At 37.5% G+C, this 20,032-nt stretch overlaps 1 protein-coding gene across 1 annotated transcript in view; it reads right to left on the reverse strand.

The window, feature by feature from the left end:
- LOC139692208 (beta-glucuronidase-like) overlaps positions 1–16,536 on the reverse strand; it is a 29,606-nt gene extending 13,070 nt beyond the window's left edge. The window contains exons 1-5 of the mRNA XM_071590271.1: positions 16,271–16,536; positions 8,732–8,917; positions 8,308–8,489; positions 7,034–7,176; positions 5,939–6,159 (exon numbers count right to left, since the gene is read on the reverse strand). Of these exons, the coding sequence (XP_071446372.1) occupies positions 5,939–6,159; positions 7,034–7,176; positions 8,308–8,489; positions 8,732–8,917; positions 16,271–16,516 (978 nt within the window). The 5' untranslated portion in view covers positions 16,517–16,536. The remainder of the gene's footprint in view (positions 1–5,938; positions 6,160–7,033; positions 7,177–8,307; positions 8,490–8,731; positions 8,918–16,270) is intronic.
- Positions 16,537–20,032: the final 3,496 nt, after the last annotated feature.

Below are 20,032 nucleotides of genomic sequence, written 5' to 3' on the forward strand. Positions count from 1 at the left end.
GGGCTCTACTTTCCCTCAATCAAAGTGTTCGGCGTCAATTATGGGCGGCGCTTAGCAAAATAAGTGGGAAATCAAAAGAAATATTTGGCACTTTCCACTAATCGATAATATTCCCATTGTTGTAACTGAATGTTCCATAATTTGTGAAACCATTTGTACATCGAGCACCAATTTTTGTGAAGTAACGCACTTAATAAGTTTCCAGTATTTATATATGCACTGCAGGCCTTGATTTTGTAATTTTTAAGCCTGTGGTTAATTGTTTTTGTTGCCTAAATTCGAATAATTAAAATGACGGTCGTGTCCCAGTTCCTTCTTGGAGTATATCTTTGATTTTTTCTTCTCAGCTCTTCAAGTTTTCAACATTCGCCAACCCCCCCCCCCCCTCCCCGGCCCTTGCTTTAAAAACAGTGGCTCTTTACATCCCGTGAAAAGTGTGTTATGATTAGCCATCCGGGAATTTTATTTCCTCGGATTAAATGAAAAATCTCATCACACGCCAATGTTTTTCTGTCCAAAGTACTTGACTGAATTGGATTTGGCATTTTCTATTCAGTTTCGACCATTGATGATAGGTTATTTATGATGAAAAATGGATTTTTAATCATATACCTGCGGCAGGAATCTGGCGTCTACTGACGGTAATGGAAAATTAATTGATAATTGCTCTCGCATGTTCTTATAAAGACTTTTCATCCAAACCCCTGAGGGTTGAAAGAGTACACGCGACTATTTCAAGTCTTAGGGTTGGTCGTATACTCGTTATAAACGTGCGCAAAAAATAAAACCAATGACTAAAAATACTGATGGAATACGGGTGGTTTTACTGACCAGATTAAGTAGTATCTCCTAAATTTGACCTGTTTAAGGTAGCACAAGGAACCTTCAAGTTTTAACGTATTCAATTCATTTTATTCTTGGAGCTGGAACGAGATAGATAGAAAGATGTGGTTGACTTTAAATTACGCGAGCATTCTTTTTTAATAGAAGACATAAGAAGTCGTATAGCCACCCATAGAGTTAAAATTTTTAAAGTGCTTATTTTCGCGTCGTGGTGTACAAAAACAGCATCTAAACATGTTTTTTTATCCAATTGCCTGGTGTAGCATCCTACAAAATTCATCGTTAGTTGGATTAGGTATGCGGTGTTGGTGTAATAGATGTGATAAATATGCTTTCGTTGATTCACAATTTCAAAGAAGACCGAACGTCGTGCGACAACAAACCCTAGAAACCTTGGTCACGAACCAGTCGGTTTTTCCAGTGGGCCAAAGGGACCCTTACAGACTGGGTTACCATGGAGCCATGGTGTCGAAAATATCAAAAAATATGTGCGTCTAAGGCGAGAATATTTGGAGGAGTTACAAAAGTTTCCACTTTCCAGTGCGAACAGTCAGCCAGAAAAAATTAAGAGCTCTTAGAACTCGAATGCACCTTATTTATTCACCTGAAGTACAAGACAAACGCGAAACTTGGAAAAATTATTCTTACCTGTCCCAGTACTTATTAATTCTAATCCATTGTCGACGGAATTCGCCCTTTTGAAAGACTATTAACCATTTGCTTCCTAATATTACCGTATTTATGAACAATCTGTGTTATAATTTTTCTAGTGTTAATCACCGTCAATTTGACGCAAGTAATGGATTTAAAAGAACTTAGATGAATATGACAACATTATAATCTCTAGTTCAGCTCACACCTTCTTTTTAATAAGAGGGCCACGCAAATAGCGTTTTCCATGAATATTTTTGGAAAATTCTCCTAAAATTTCATCAAATACTCCAGCTAAACAGCAGCTCCAAGCTGGCACCGTTGGCCCTATGAACTTATTTAGTAAAACCACTGGTGTAACAGTATTTTCTTGTTACTCTGTGGGTCAATATGATCAGAGAGAAAAAATAAATGATTTTCATTCTCGAAATTCATAGACCTATGATTTACGATTTCCTTTCAATTAGGGAAGACAATAGGAGATCCCCAACTTTAAGAAGTAATACCATTTCTCAAATAATATAATTCAGAATTAGACGAAATGCTATTACTTTTAATGAGTACCGACAATGCCAATTTCTGTTTATGCCAACGTCATGTTACTGAAAGTTACTCTCGCTTATTTGTATTGGCCATATATTGTCAATGAAAATTTCTTACCACCCACAAATACCTATTGTTTCTAGGAACTGAAATACTGCATGTCGGATCTAATATAATAATAAATAATATATATATATATATATATATATATATATATATATATATATATATATATATATATTTTAACGATGTTTATATTTTCTTGATGACAGCATATCTTTTCTCAAATAAAAAGAATTCCTGGGAAGATCCACCAATATTATTTTTCATGTTTCTGAAGGTTGTATCTATAGGAATTCACCAATGAATTAACTATTAATGATATTATTTTAAAAATTCTCCCATTATTACTATTTGCTTCTGTTGTTTTGTGATCTGAGCGACGACGTTTCTTCGAGTTTCTAGCAACTTGAAATTGAAATTTTAAGATAATATTTCTCAAACTAATTAACAGTGAGAAGATCAGTCAGTAAACCTTCATGCTTTTTAGTTTCGTAGCCCAGTTTTTGTTCCTTGATGGATGAACCAATTCACTGTCATCATGATGCGGTCGCTCTGGATGACATTTTCATTTCAAACAGCCGACTTTGAGCCTAGGAAAATGTTCCTTTCAATGCATACCAGCATTTCCCTTTCTTGGCCTCACAAATTAATAGACGTCATTTACGAAAGTACCTACAAAGGTGCCATGCCTAAATCATGTTCGTGTAGCCACTACTTAGTTTTGAATTTTTACTTATCGAAAATCCAATTACATATAATGGTTTGATCTGCACTCATTACGTTAATATTTTTTCAATATTAACAAGTAATTTCATTTAGTACTTTCACCTTACAAGTTACATCTCATAATTGAAATTTAAAAAAACTCGCCTCTTTTACTGTTTTCTCTTTAAGTCCAAAGTAAAAAGGGTATAAATTTGATTTTTGACCATATTTCGGAAAGGAGGCTATGGTAAATCAATTTTTAACTAATTTTCAATAACGGATTCTGAAGCATGGTTTAAAAAGGCAGGTGCATATGTTAAAACGGAATTTTCAAATTTGCTACTTTGCAAACATACCCCCAGCAAATTTACCTCCTGGGAAATTTTTAAGTTACGCATTGCACTGAATTCTCCGATTTTGGTTCCGAAAAAAGTGTCCTCAGAAATATGGCGAAGAGCAATCGTCAAAGTTATCCCCTGAGCTTTCTCGAAAAGAGTATTTACTTTGAAAATTCCCTCAGTACTCTCAGAACTCATAGGCTCGAACTCAAAGACACAACTTTATAATTTTTCTCACGGACGAAAATTATTTAATATTCACTCAAAGAATTAGCAGTTTTTATCTCCATGAGGTCGTTAAAAAGCGAACTCTTAACTATTCATGTACCTTATTTCTGGCCGTTCTGCCAGTCGTTACGTTGAGTTGGGTATCGGACCCAATTTAACGTAAAGGTTATGACTTTCTCCTTATGCACTGTATGGTGGCTAGGGACAAAAAGAGGGACTTGCGATCGGTGCTATCCACTCGCCACCACCTGGCACCGCCCTCACAAAATGTGTCTCGGACGTGTGAACATGAATTCTTAGGCGTCCAGCGTGCACCCGCCTCCGTCCGTACTGGAGAGTGAATACTAGGGGAGGAATATTTTGCAGACGGGCGGTGGCGGCTGGCGACCGAAGCGTTGTACCAAGTTGGCGCGAGTATCACAAGGACGATATTGCAAAACAATGCTTCGATCGACACATGTCACCACACACTGACGCACTAAGTAAATTCCGTTTGGAATGAGTTCCTGAAATGCATACATTATTTCACCTCTGTCATCTCCTCTTCCACGCCTTGAGATACTCATCCCTATTGATGTTACAAGACTCTGCTGCTTCCCCGCAGACGGCAACAACCTGGAAGCTCTCTATCAAGAGGTATACTTTTAGTCTTTTTGCCATTTTTTCTGAAAGAATAAATGCCTTATCTCTTGCCTCTTCAGCGGATGGTCGAGACTATTCTAACTTCCGTATCCCGAGAGAGAGAGAGAGTTATCGCCGACCTTAAGTGAGATACTAGGTGCACCGAAAATGTTTGTCTGTCCAAAAAGAAGTTTAAAAAAATTATATCAAATTGGAAGGGACGGAAACAAAAACACACCTCATTCAACGGAATCAATTATATTTAATGGGCCTGATAAATACCGACGTTTTTTCCAATTTTTCAGAGCCATGAAAATTCCATGCACGCGATGGTTAATTCGCAGAATTAATAACACAATTACAAATCTCTATTCTAGCCTTTCGGGTCCTGATTTGGTTTAAGTATTACCCTTTTGACATACGAGTATCTATTTGAGTGTGGGTGAGAGGGTGGAAAGTCATCAGCGTTTGCGTAGCTGAAGGAGGGTCATGTGTTTTCGCCGTTTTCTTAGTCCATATTATGATTTTTTTGTTAACCCAGCCATTTAAACCGACCAAAAATATATGCCATCCCCGTGGATTCAGTTGGGGTGGGAGGAAAGGGAAGATACTGATTGATGAGCAATCTTCGCCTATTGTCGCCCAATGCTATATTTCAGCCCACCCGTGCTCAAGCAGCAAGTGGCCAAGGATTCGTTCACTCCACCCTTTGGCAAAAGTAAAGGAATCCTCTGGCATATGGCAAAAACCCAAGGGACTATTATCAGAATAACTTCGTGCGAGAGCTGATTCCAACGTAGAGTTACTCCCCACTCCTTTGATATCCTACAGTTACCCTACCTGTAATCTGTATCTGCTTGCCGATCCGCAACGGCTGAAATGCCCTATGCAATGTTTCCCTTTCTCTTACGAAAGTCAATACCGAGTCTAAATGACCCATATACGAGGACTGTTTAATGAGACCTGATTATCAACGTTTTATTCGCATAATTATTCGTGTAAAAGTTTATTTTATCATATGACCTTCGTTGAATTAGTATGTGGTGCAATTTTCGTGGATTTTTCTCTAGTATTCGTCAGAGGTAACCACTATAATTTGAAATAAGTTTTGCACGCCTTCGTCAGCTACTGATGATGAGATACGCTTTCCACGAAGGTGTTTCTTCACATTATGGAACAGGAAAAACTCACATGGGGCCAGGTATTGACTATGGAGAGGATGAAAAACGTACTTAACACCCTTTATTTAAATAGGTGCGATTTCCTGGAACTCATCTCGCACCAACTCGTCTCATTTGCAACTTTTCTGTTGCCAACGTGTGGGTGGCACCCGATAGCATTTTTGATCCTTCTAATAATGTTCTCAACATTATTATACAATATTCTCTCACAACAGTAGCTGCGGTGTCGTTGGTCACTTCCGTGGCATAAAAGTGACTGAAGTTCCGCGTCCAGTTTCCTTTAAAATCGATTTCAACCCTTTAAATTGTCTTCTAGCCGTGCCATAGGGAAGAACCGACTATATCCATAATCCATCTATAGCATGGGTTGAAGCATGCGAAAGAAAATATTTCAATGCAGCGTTGCATGTTATCCCCATCGTTGCCAAATGGTGCAGGCGAGCTGAGCACGTTTCAAATTGCAGCTGCAGCTGCTGAGCATTATAGAGTACATGCTCTGTGAACTCTATGAGACATTTACTAAATATTCAAAAGTATTGGGCTAACGATATAAAATAAGTTAAATTTTTCGACAGTAAATAATTAGAATACAAAATTGTGAGGATTCTTCAATAAAAAGCCCTCCTACTTTCAAATTGAGTAGTTTAAGGCGTGATGTGGTGGAAATCGAACATAATGAATAACTGATAGTAGCACTATTCCACTGGAAAAGTGCTACTATAAGTTATTCACCCTCTTACTTTAATTGAAACCAAATGTGCATACCTCTAAGGTGTAGAGGTGTCCTGGCTCCGGGTGCATCGTGTGTGGCCACCATAGTTTTGGTTCTGTCACCACAAGCGTTCCAGAGCATCCCTTTCCTTCAATCGATTGGTGTCCACCACTCCTATCATAAAAGCGATCGTAGAGCTTTACCTCGCAATCATATGAGGTGGCTAGCGAGTTGCTCTCGGTCGTCTTTACTCCTACGTCGTACTCGACGTACGCTGTGAAACAAGAAAAAACCCCAAAAAGCAAATATTATTCTCAGACCAGGGTTCAGAATTTCTGCAGATCATCCGAAATGGATTTCTATTTAAAAATGCAATTTTTTCAAAGGTTCATAATCTCGCAATTACAGTATTTTTACTAATATAATATGATAAACGATCGAGGAAATCGCGGTGCGTTTTTTGTATAAATATCCATATTTAAAACGGGCATTAAACTTTGTTTCCCGGTTCAATGTGGCAATTATTGTCGTCTTTAAAGGATCCCCAATTTTCAAAGGAAATTTGTGACATGAAATATAAAAACAGTAGAAACCACTTAACACGTACACGAATACCGTGTTACATCAAATGCAGGCACGGTTCACTCCAACTCCTATTATTTTTCAATATAAATGTTTAATTTATTCTTTTTAAACTTTAATTGTTCGTCCCACCGAAGTCAAACCTGTTATTTTTTTCGGATGACACGAGACGAAATATTTGGCTGACTCCCCATTCCACTAGTTTCTTAACAGCAAGCTCCCTCTAAACCTACTTCAAAGCCCTAATTGAGATTTTCCGTCAACACATCAGTGAGGATATGAACGTTTTTGCGAATTTTACACTGCTATATGATAACATGATGAATAAATTAGGTGAGTTTACTGGTTAAATAAATTTCATCACTTAAATATTACAAAACATACTTGTCGAAGTACGAGATTTTATGTATTTTGGTCTATTTAACCGAAAATGGCAGAATGACCTTAATATGGACTTCGTTTAGAAAAAAGTTCAATTGCAAGATGCATCTGGCTCGGCCCATTACGTATCCTGTTGACCGGTTTCCACTGAGTTGTCACATGAGTTATTTGTGTAACTCACCCACCTGTTTCATCCTTAATTATCGTCGTCACATCAATGTCTTCGATGAATGAAGTGGGGGTGGTATAAAGCAGCACCGGCCTGTGTAACCCAGCGTAGTTGAAGAAATCGAAAGTGTTTGTGTAGGAGACATATCCTTGGGGATACCTGAAACATCACAATATTAATATATATATATATATATATATATATATATATATATATATATATATATATATATATATATATAATAGATTCCTTTCGCATAGTTCCACTGGAGCTGTTATGCCGTTTCCATGGCACTCAGAACAACAGCTTTATGAGCAAATCCAATTTTTTCCATTTAGCACGGACGTTAATTTCGTAGCAAATGCGCAAAAACTTATTATTCTGGTCTACTAGAAGATATAATAATTTCACAACAGGAAGAGGGAAAAAATTCACCTTCCCAGTTTAAATCACTCAACTAGTAAGGATGGTAGCTTTACCTCTGAACTCTTTCCTATTAAGTCGAAAGCATAATGCTTTACAATTTATTTCCCCTGGAATACAGAATTCTCTGTGAGTTCACTAATTTCAAGGATTATGGAGTCGTCGAGTGACTGATTTCTTTTCATGAAAATAAAATGTTTGTTGAACCTATAAGATTCTAAAAGAGTTTATTTTGAATACAATTTAATCCCAAAAACTAATTGTGAACGACATTGGAAAACGTCCCTGATCCTCGTGGTTACGTAATTAGATGGCATACCTGTATGTAGGTATCATATTTGAAGAATTCACCACGAGGCAGCTCCAGTTAACCTTGATTTGCAAATGCTGCGGGTGGGCTAAACCGCTTTAAATCTCATATCTTACCTTTATAAAGCACCATTTCTCGAGGTAGAAGTTAGGATGACTGAATGCGTCTTTCTTATGCTGGATAAAATATTTTGTTTAACAAACAACGAAATGAATCACTTACTCGATGCATAGAGTATGGAAAATTGTTATGCGCGATCAAACTATACGTATTTTGCCAGTGGAGTGTTGTGATTCTTCGAATTAAAATCTTGAAAGGATGATGAAATTACGCACATTTTTTCCATTTTAACACCATAAACACCATAAAGATACCAACTATATTAGAGCTAATAAATAAAATTATCTCATCGCTTTTTTGGAATGATAAATATGATATGAATTATGAATAAGGAATGAATTTAAAACCTACATCAATCAAAAAAAAGTGTTACGTTAATTTAAAAATAAAGTGAAATAAAGAGCCTTTTAGGTTCTGAATAAATAATGTGACCTTACCTGTCTGGGTCATTTGGGAAGGTCACCGATCCTTGTGGTATCGTGTGGGGTGTTAAAGTATTATTTATAACGACCGTCACGAGGTTGCCCCATTCGGTTCCGTAGTTTAATAACGACGTCACGTCTGCTTCGAACGGCAGATGACCTCCAATGTGGCTCATAGCTTCATGACCATTCACCCACTGTCAAAAGCAACTTTTTCAATTAAAATTTACAATTAAATTTATCTTTGATACAGGTAGGATGTCTTTGATGAACGACACGCACAACAAGTTTTTGATCGCATACAAATGCGATTCTCAAAGTTATATTTCTTCCATGTCTATTGTGGAATGGTTTAATATGAGAATATTAAAACAGATGTTCATTCACATTTTCGTTAAACTTATTAAGATCTTATCATTAACTTTTAATGAACACGTACCACTTTTGTGTAGTAATGGGCACTTCCAAAGCGCAGCACCACCCGCGTTCCTTTAGCCCACGAAGCAGGGACGTAAAAATTTCTCTCGTACCATGCCCAACCATTGTAATCTCTCAAGCTGCTATTTGTTGTGATGTCGTTGTAGCTGGCGGGAACTGGCATGTCCAAAATGGGGCCCACTCCGATCTGAAAGAATGACATAGTGAGACGCAAAGAGTGACAAACGTATTAAGCAGACAATCCTTGGCATATTGCACATTTCAATATGATTTGAGAGAGAGGATGCCATTCAACTTCATCATCAGTGTGTTTATATTATTTTAGCTATGTGCCGATGTCAAATTTCCCCAAAAAATATAGTTGCCTCAAAGATATTACCGATAAAAGTACATGCATGCTCGCATTTCAGTCAATGAATGAGAAACAAAGAATTGTGAGAATCGTATCCATTATCAAATGAAAAACTGAAGCACATTTGTCATCTTAAGTTGTAGATTATTACTCCTGTTGTGAAATACAACCTTGTGGAAAGGATCACAAAGAGACGACACACAAAAATTTGTGGCACAGGATTGACAAACAGCAAACACAATATTCATAAAAAAAAGAAATCGAATGTGATTTGACACCTACATAACAAACACCATCGATTAAATGGCTTCCCCATTTATAAAACGTTATAATGATGCACGATTTAACTTAGATAAACTATTTTACCTCTCGTAAAGTAATACTCAATTTATTTACTTGAATGTCAAATGTATTTTAAAGCAAAAAGAATGTTTCAGAATTCTTCCTTTGAGATATCCTATTTCTGTTGTTGTTTTCCCACTTGAATGCCTGCTGGACAGGAGTATCTTCCGTCCGCGAGGGATGATTTTTTGTGCGAATCCATGGTTGTGTGTCTCCTGGCCAGGTCGAGCAAATTGTCAATGGATGAGAAAGCACTGTCGGCAGATGACGTCGAAAACGGTGGAGCGAAACGACGGTTTACTTTGAACAAATAAATATAGCTCATAATTGAGGAGAAATTCCAGATTCCAATCATTGTAAATAATATCCGTGTTCAAACAGAGAAAAACATGTAGTAAGCAGAGATAGCAAGACTTACGATCAGTGGCTTTATTTTCCTACTTAAAATGTATTCATGCTGTAAATAGTTCATGAGGAACATAAATCGCCCACAAAAGGCATATTTACGATGAGGGGCAGAGCCAATCAGTTCAAGCATCGGGAAAAATCACATATTATTTCCTTATGGAAAGTTGCCATCATTCGGAATATGTCACTGCGAACGGAGTCTCGTCACACTTCTCCTTATTCCTTTCGTGGCTCGATCCCAGATCGGGGCAGCTTGGCACCAGTGAAAAATATTTGAAAACGTATAATGGAAATTCTTTCGATATAATGTGCAGATTGTTTCAATATCTTATTACAAACTCTCCTGGTTGCGTTTGACGCAGTGTGTAAAATAATATGAAAATGTGAATATTAATGACATAGCTAAATAGTCCCTCTTAAACGGAAAAAGACTCAATCTACGATTATACGACCGCATTTAGTGGAGCCGGAAAATTTCTCCATGGTTAATCAACAACTGACCAGGTTCCAGAGTGACTCGGTGCTTTATCAGTCACGTGGTCGTGCTTTATAATTTTCATCAGATTTTTAATGTTCTGTGCGTGGACTGATTTTAGCTTCAACGGTTGGAAAATTGTTTTTATATGAATGCGTATAAGAATGAGTACACGGCCGGCTGTATCGTCAAAACTAGTGTGCAGTGGGTTCTAGGCCACCTTGGCTCATCTTAATATCTCTCGGCTCCGGTTAAGGGTTGACCTTGGAACGCGTATTTGGTGTCGTGTATTTATTTGGTCAAATTCATTGTCATGATCTTACATTTGAGACAGTCTGGATTATTCCTTTCAAAACGGGTTATTTCAACGTCTCGGAAGGTCTCGGATTAGCGAGATTTCATTTTTATCGACTTATTTTGATATTTTATTTCCATCATGTTTGACTAGATATTTAGCACCATATTTATTTATTTGATTCAAAATTTAATTCTTGAAAGCGAGCTTTGGTCACATATTTTTATGGGAACATATTCTCATGAGGTTTTTGCATAATTCCGCCTATCAATTCCTCCGGAGTTTAATTATCATGCTAATTTAAAGTCTACTTTTTAAATATAAAATAATATCATGATATTTGTTGTGCTGTTACTCAATGCCTTCATAATTCTTCTTATTCATGCGATACGTCCTTGTTCCGTCTATTTTTTGCTATTTACTAATATTTCGTTAAGCAACAAATTGGTATCATGAGAAATTGATTTCAATCTTTTGCAATGGCTACATAAAGGTGTGTAAGAATTTAACAAATATTTCCTGTTGTCATTCAGGGGAGGGGAGAACGAGATCATGCAAAGTTCTTTTGGAAATATTACGGAGTAACTAATGATTCCTCAGTGGAAAAGATATAATGAAGATGAAGTAAAAATTAGTGTTATTAGAAAGTATTGCTCTGTCAAAAGCTTTTCACAGTAATGTAAATTTAATTATCCATTATTTCTAAACGTTCGCGGATTATGGGGAATTGTATCAATCTATTCCCCATCCCACATTTCCCATTCCTCATCACACTATTCTACGCTAAGTTATTATCAAGGGATATTGATGTTAACCCCTCCCATGTCCATTGCCGCGGTGGAAGGGCTTGTACGTTCCAATGACCCCTAGAGCTGTACTGGCGGGAAAAATGATAATTGCTCCCACCAGCACACCCATGTCAGATAGGTCGAAGGTTAGGAACCAGACAAAAGGTAGTCCTCGCAGTGTCTGTTCCTCATTGAGGGGCTGCAAAGGCGTATTACCCCAGTGGAGCGGCCATTGAGTGATGGTGTCCCATTAAAAACACTATTGAGGAAGATTATGGGAAACCACCTCAATTATTATTCCCAAGATTTATACCATGGACAATATAGAGAATATGAGTCCTGGCAACTACGGGACTCGGCCCAATCGGCCGTGTGTCGTGCCTGGCAGCGGAGGAGGCAAGGCTTCCGCTGTCGTCATCTCACGAAACCATTACAAAGGAAAACCGACAGCGGCAGGACAGAAGACGCAGGAGAAGAAGACCAAATTAGGTAGAATAGGAACGTGGAATGTTAGGACAATGATGAGGACAGGGAAATTGGAAAATATTAAGAGAGAGATGGAAAGGGGAAAAATAGATATTTTAGGTCTATGAGAGGTGAGATGGAAGGATAGCGGGGATTGCTGGAGTGATGATTATAGAATAATATACAGCGGCGGGGACCAGAGCCAACGAGGGGTTGCCATAATATTAAATAAAGAGGTAGGAAGAAGCGTAGTCAACATAGAGCAGGTAACGGATGCATTATTACTAATAGAGATAAAAGCAGAAGCGGAATCAGTTAGAGGACATAATCGCGTAAGTTCCTGCAGGGAAATAATTGATAGTGATGAAGATTGGAATGCAACGGTAGGCAAAGGAAGAGATGGTGATGAGGTGGGGGACTACGGTTTAGGTACGAGGAATGACTGCGGGGAGAAAACAATAGAGTTCTGTAGGAGAGAGGGATTTGTCGTCGTTGACACTTGGTTTGGACGCCACAAAAGACGTAGTTACACATGGAAAATGCCAGATGACTCAGAAAGATATCATTTAGATTTTATTATGGCTAGGCAGAGGCACTATAAATAGCATGACCAATGCGAGGTTTCCCGGGAGCGAATGCAGACTGTGATCACAATTTAGTGCTCATGAAGTGTAGCGTCCGTTTAAAAAAGATAAGGCAGGGGAGGCGGGTTAGGAAATGGAATGTAGAGGAATGAAATGGATCGAAAAGAAAGGAGTACCAGCAGGCTGTAGAGAAAGTCATGGAGGACGGTAAAGAGCTGAGTACTATCGAGGAAAAAATAGAAATATATCAAAAATAGGAGAACAAAAGCCATAAAAGAAATTATTGGAAATGTTAAAGGGAAAAGAACAAGGAGACCATGGATCATAATTGAGATGATTAGAAAGTTAGATAAGAAAAGGAAATGGAAGGATGTAAACTCAGAGTTAGGCAAAATGAAGTACAAAGAATTAAACAATAAATTGAAACGGGTAAAACATAAAGCAAAAGAAGCTTAGTGGAAGACGCAGTGCAGACATTATATGAGGACTTCAGAACAATAATTTTACTACGCAGCTAAGATGGCTCTCAGGATCATCAACGAAAGGATGTTAAGCAAGGCAATTGATTACTTAGGGAATGATCAGTTTGTATCTAGCAAGGGGAGAGGCACGCGCGATGCCTTTGAAGTAATGTGATCACTAATCGAGAGGAATATAGAAAACAAGAAAATAAAAAATACTCATTTAGAGAAGGCTTTTAATGGAGTGAATTGGCAAAAACTAATGAGTATATTGGAGAAAATAGGAGTAAATTGGAGCGATAGGACATTAATTCGCAGCCTATACATGTCTCAGACTACTCAGGTGCGAGTAGGGGACGGAGATTCCGGATGGGCTGTGTTATGAAAACGTTTATGGCAGGGTAGTTCATTATCACCGACGCTGTTCAACGCATATGTGGAGGAAACGATTAAAGAGACGTGGTAAGAACTGGAGGTAGGAATGGGTAAACTCAGTTAGGTTTACTGATGACCAAGCTTGTTTGTCAGTTAGCAAAGGGGTTGCGAGTATTGCTGAGTGAATTGTAAATTCAGTGCGATATATATATGGGATTAGAATAATAAATCAAACAAAGGTTATGCGATTTTCCAGAAAGACAGAGACTAAGCTAAATATTAAAATAAGAGGGCAGAAACTAGAACAGGTGGAACAGTTAACGTACCTCGAAACTGTTTTGAACCAAAATGGTCCAAGTAGTAGGGATGTAAGGAGAAGAATTACACTGGGCAAATCGGCTTTCATGAGTAGGGAATTGATGGCAGGGACGTTGAGCAAGGATGTTAAGAAAATACTCTTGATATGGAGGGTGGTTATGCACGGCGCGGAAACGTGATCACTGATAAGGATGATGGACGCAGATTGGGGGCTTTTGAAATGTGGGTGTGGAGAAGGATAGAAAAGGTGAAATGGACCGAAAGGGAAACAGATGAGAAAGTGTTAGGTATGGTGGGAAAGGAGAAGGGGATTTTGGGAGAATCCAAAATGAAACAGGAAAGTTGGATGAAGGGCGTATTGATCGGCAGTGGGATTTTGAGAATTGTTGAAGAGGGAAGAATGTTAGGCAAACAAGGAAGGGGTAGCAATAGGATAGGGATGTTGGATGGGATAAAGGGAGGAAGGAAGTTCACGGAGATGAAGAGGGGATTTAATTGGGTAGGATGTTGGGTTGTGTTTTGTTAGGACAAACAAATAATATTTATTAGATAGTTGTGTCTATCCAAAAATTACCTTAACCGGTATATTACGGAATAATAATTGATACTAATGGAAACATTTGATTAAAAACAAAATGAAGGGGGATTTATGTCAGGGTTTAAACTACTTAATGACCTTATTGATGACAATTATCAAATCATGCCAGTGAAGCATAAATAGTTGCATTGGTAACTGTTCGGTAAATAATTAAATTCATCATGGTTTTACTTAAACGTCACACCTACTAGCAGCTTTAAAGCCTTTATATGGTAATTTTCACCGATGAGAAAAAAAATGCATCGATAGATGGTGACTTTTCTAAAAGGCTAAGCACTCGAACGTAATTATTACTTTTTCCGAAACTAATTATTTTATTTTTCGGAAGGAAATTGGAAGACTAACCTGTAATCCAATACCTTTAAATGTTTTATTAGCCAGAGTAATGATTTCCCACAATCGATGGAGACAGCAAGGAAAATATTTCTAAAACCTTAGTTGATTTTTGACATTTATGCAAGAACATCGTCAATATTTTACAACAATTAGACATATTTATACACATGCACATGTATAAAAATTCCCATATATGCAGATATACAAATATGGACTTTTTTTTTAATTTGCCATATTGGCATTGAAGTGAAAATTATGACGCAAAATTGCTAGCTAGTACTTTTATAAACGTCTAGTTTATATTTACGAGTTTTCGTTATTTGTTTTAATGTTAGATCATTTCCGGCATCCAACCAAAATCGTTATTTGTGCATATATAGTTAGATGTTGCCACGGCATTCTAGAGACGAGGAAGTTTGGAAAACTCATGATGTTCTTTATTTAGTGATGATTTAATCACTGCCATTTATTGAATATTTTACGTACAAAGCGTCAAAAGAATGCCCCCGCGGCGCTAAAAGGTGCGTCTGATTCCTTTTTAATAGTTTACCTGGCCGTTAAACGAGGAATTTAAGGAAAGCGCAGTTCAAAGACTGCTATCTTAACAACGAAAAACACGTGATGCGTCTCGCTGCTGTGCACTTACAGCGTTGACTCTAGTTACTGAATCGCTGGAGAAGACTCATGAGCTCTTAATTAAGATAACGCCATCATATCTCCTTTCGTGATAAACCTTCAACTCCCCTAGGTTAGGCGGTTAGAATAGGAAAATACCGCTATACATATCGGGGATCTGCAATTGTTTTCAGGTCATGAGTAATAAGTTGTGATTCTTAGTATGACCGGTCAACTTGATTCTCCTGAGTCAGGGTCATTCAACTTGATCCGATGTTTAGTCTGTTGGTTAGGGGATATTTGAAAATAGTACTTGATAATAATTTCTATTATTAGGGTGATCGCATTCAGGAGGAAGATGAGTAAGAAGGCAGATGCGCGAATCCGAGGAATGTGATCTAAGGGAGAATGTAACATTAGTGGGAAAGAAAGAGGAAAAGGTGGGGCTATTGGATGCATGCATCAACGGTGAAGCCACGCCTATTGTTATTCGTTTTTCTAGCCCTTCCAATGTCTTTTCCATCATTTCCTCCGCGTGTACGTTGAAAAGACTGGTCCCCCGGAAAAGCACTCCAGTATGTCGGATCCCCAAAAGAATTTCCATGAAACAGGCACACCGCATTTCTGCGATAGACGATAGCGTATCGGGCGAACTTATCAAACACAACGCTTGAACAAGGAAATTCTTCGTTAAGCTCAGAAACTGGCTTTCACGGAAATGTTTCCAAAAAAAAGGTTCAAGTAGGACTGATAGGAAAAGGCAAACTTCATATTTTTTTCCATGTCGGTTTTTGTGATTGTGACTTCGAATCACTTCAACCTTCTACCTACAAGTCTACGCGTCTGGGATCTATCCCGAATCCTTAATGCGCAAATATAGTGAACATGCTCGTTACGACCCTGGAGACCTGTTTTACAATTTCTAAATTAATATCCACCCTTGCAGCTCTAACTCTCTCTCAACTACCCTTTAGACTCGAGCTTTATTTACTCACACTACAATCCCAAAGTTGAGGAGAGTTGAGAATGTGGTCACGGCTACATTTTGATTACCCATAGTGCAAATATGTGCCCATGTGAAATGTCATTAGCCTCCACATGTTTGTTGGTCTAAAGAAAATAGCTTACCTCGTCGCCGATGCCTCTTTCTCTGTCGAGCCAGCGACCCTTGTGACCTTTGGTTATCTCACCAACGGGCGCCGTGCAGAACTTCCACATCCCGTCCAAAGACTTGATCTCACGGAACTCAGACTCTTTTGGATACAACATGCCGGGATTGAGTGGATCGCCACTGGTAGCCGGAAGCAACGCCGTCGCCAGGAAGATAACCACCATGGGGAACTGGGGTGATAGTCTCTGCGTTCGGACATTCATTTTCGGCTCTTCTTGACTAGACCTTCTCTGAAAACAAGAAGAAAGTCACTATTAAGAAAAGACTAATTCCTTCGTTATTCCCACCCGCTTGCTGATAATCGAGAGCTACCCGCGCGAAACTCTGTAAATGTTTTCTGTACGTTGAATGCTGAATAAGAAAATCCTGGGTTTTAAATTCATATTTTGGCATCAAGACTGAATCAAAATTCTTCTTATATTTCTAGCTATTTCTTCGTATTATTTCAGTCAGTAATCATTTTACTTTGGTTTGTCTCTGAAAGACTGAGAGATTTGTGTCATTGCATTGATATTTCCACCAAATGTTTTAAAAGTAATGTTAAGGGAAATTTGATATGAAAAAATGTTTTAGTATTCCAAAATCTTCACAATTTTATCGAGAAAAGTTGTAACAGTTTGAAATGAGGTGCATAATATCTTTTCGGTAATTAACTTGAAGGTTTGTTTTGATAGGTAAAGGTAGAGCTCACCTCGAGCTAACAATTTGCCCTATGGCATTTGAAATTTACATGACTAAGGTAGGTGGTGACTTCTATCCTCTGTACTGCCTGCGGTTTTAGAGTTGTAATACCCAGAAAATCACAAGGCTTGGGTTATAAGGTCATAGGGTCCACTTACCAATTGGCCTCAAACCTAGATATTAATCGAACGCTCGACCATAAGGTCGAGCGTACGAGGTTGCCACACCGTAGACTAATCTAGGAAAGTTATAAAAATTTTTATTTGCCCCCGACGATTTCCGAAAAACTTGTGAGCCTACTCCTCCAGGTGTATTCCGTCAATTTCTTTTCGCTTCGGTATGCCATGTTCATTCCCAAATGACGGCCATGACTTTATTGTTTTTTCTGTGATTATTAGTTTATAACGTATTAGTGTTTCCTTCATTTTCTTGTTTCAAGTATCGAAAAGACATTTCATTTCTTCTATTTTCAAATTTCCATTTCCTTTATTTTCGCCAAATCTTCCAGCCTCAAGTATTTTTTCAGTTGATTTACACTAGTAATAATACTCATTGTGCTGAAAATATTAAAAGTAATTTATAATTAACTTTTTATAAAGATAGGAGATATAATTTTGAGTGGTTAAGTTATCAGTAGATAACAAAATCACTTATCTCCATCCGGAGGACTTTGCCAACAAATTGCCAGAGTCAATTTATTGGATGTCGAGTCAGATGACTGATTCTGAAGGTTCAACACCTGCTGAATTATTGTGTTATGTCACATCCACTGTTATCTCAAGTGATATTAGTGAAGGACAAACCGAGTTCTGTTTCTGCTGGTTTGAAATTTAATAAACACAGATTTTTTTAAATCGCAACATCTAAACCCCTAACGTTATTACAGTAAAATAATTTCCCTCTAATACAGATAAATACTTAACATTCGATAATTTTAGTCAGCATTTGTATCCCCGAGATACAAATTCTGACTAATGCGACGTTTCAGACTTAGATCGGGAAGTCCTATTGTTGTTTTTAATATCCAAGAAAAGTAAATAAAATTATGTAAAATTTTACAAAAAATTCATTGTCGTCTCTTTTAAGAAATTTAAATGCAAAATAATCACTCTAAAGGGTAAAATTCAAAGCCTTATTTTTTTTTTAATTAAGGGAAGTAGTTAATCGGAAATAAATTTCAAGTTTCATATTGACTCTTAGTGTGAATTCACTGAATACTATTTTCAATCGACTCTATTAATCAAATAACCTTAGAACTCCTGCTTAATAACTATCAATGTCACCTGCTAGATGCTACGTACATCCGACCGTACATAATTATTCATCGATAACGTTTAGCTCCTAATTTCACCACAAGTAACATTAATCCTTCACACCAAGCAAAATTAAATACGTATGTAATATTAACTTTATAAATTTTCAAGGCACACATTGTCACGTTGGTGCATGCGTCACACTGACGAATCACAGTGTTTCGAATATTTGTACATGTACATGAGTAACAGATATGATGGGCACCATCGACATGTTGGTCGACGTGGTGAGAAAATGTTAGTACTATGGTGGCCATGGAGTAGCAGCGGCATCAAAGCCCTGTAATGCATCTTCTAAATGTTAGCTGAAACTCGACCGTTTCAATTCCTGTAAGATATGGATGGTAAAGGGAAATATATTTTATCAGGGTGTGTCATTTCACGCTATGAAGTGTGACGTGAATATAAATTGAGCTCCACCCATTTCCATTGATAAAAATAGCGGAAGCAGGTTTCAGAGGGCGTCTTCATTAGCATTTACTTCGCGGATGGAAGTTGCAAACGAAAGTGGTCGAATGTTTTAAAAATACATTTTCGATCAGTCGATACTTACCTTGATTTGTAAACATTCATAAGGCCTCCATAGTTTCAGTGAATATATAAGACTAATAATTTTTATCATATGTCAAAAAAAGAATGAAGTTTTTACAGTACGTATTAATAAAAAAAATACTGAATGAAATGAAAACTGAAATGGATCTCGGTGCATGGCCAGTGGAAAATACTCGTGTGAGTAATAGGGGAGTTTTTAATGGACATTAGTAGTCGTCTATTGGAAACCCCTCTTTTTATTCATGAAGAATCCACCAAACTAGGTTTGCTTACTGTGGTGGTGTACATAAGTTGTCTCCGAAAAAGTACTCTTTTGGGGTTTGGTGAAGTACGATACGGAGGATCCCGTAGGAATCGAAACTTAAGATTACGGTCAGTAATTAAGGATATAGAAGAGTAATGTACAAGGTAGAAATTAATTGCTTTTGGCAAAACATGCTGGTGCAGTTCTATCAAATTTACGATCATAAAGACTTGAGAACGTCCAAAATGAACTTTGGACGTCTTACAACGCGTTTCAATAATAATTATAACATTACCGCCAAGCTAAAATACCATTAATTAAGCCCACTAAAGGAATAGCTCTGAACAGAGTATGAGTAAAACAAATTTGTACTTTTCTCTGGAAAATTGCAAATTTGTTTTTCCCAAGTGACGAACTTCCACTACATCTCGGCTGAATCTGTTCTCTGCTCGCCTGAATGTATTCTGAATAGAGTCAGTCATAAGATATTTAGCGTAACTCACATAAATGCATTCTAATAATCACCATAATATTAAAAAAATCTGTCATAATGATAACGTGTAATATAGTCCTATTATGTCTAAGTACAATTTATCCATAGCTACACAGATAACATATCCATTAAATAGATAACTTGATTATGTTCGTTAGAAATGGATTTCCCATCAAAAGATTAAACTATCAATGCTAATAATAATAATAATAGAAAAAATTCTTCATGGAGACAAAATTGAGCCTACGAAGCTCCTTCGTCATCCTAACCCCTATATAGAAGGGATAATGAATAAATATTAACACGGTTTTCAACCCCAAGATCGGTTTAACATTCATAGGTGATGATGAAGTTCACTCAATACTAAACCTAAGAGCATGTGAAATTTACACATCACGGAAGGGGGGCCATATTCTTTCCCTGTGCCACCTAAGGT

Source organism: Hetaerina americana, unplaced genomic scaffold (assembly GCF_022747635.1).
Source record: "Hetaerina americana unplaced genomic scaffold, ioHetAmer1.1.p SCAF_4, whole genome shotgun sequence".
In the NCBI taxonomy this organism is placed as follows: Eukaryota; Metazoa; Arthropoda; class Insecta; order Odonata; family Calopterygidae; genus Hetaerina; species Hetaerina americana.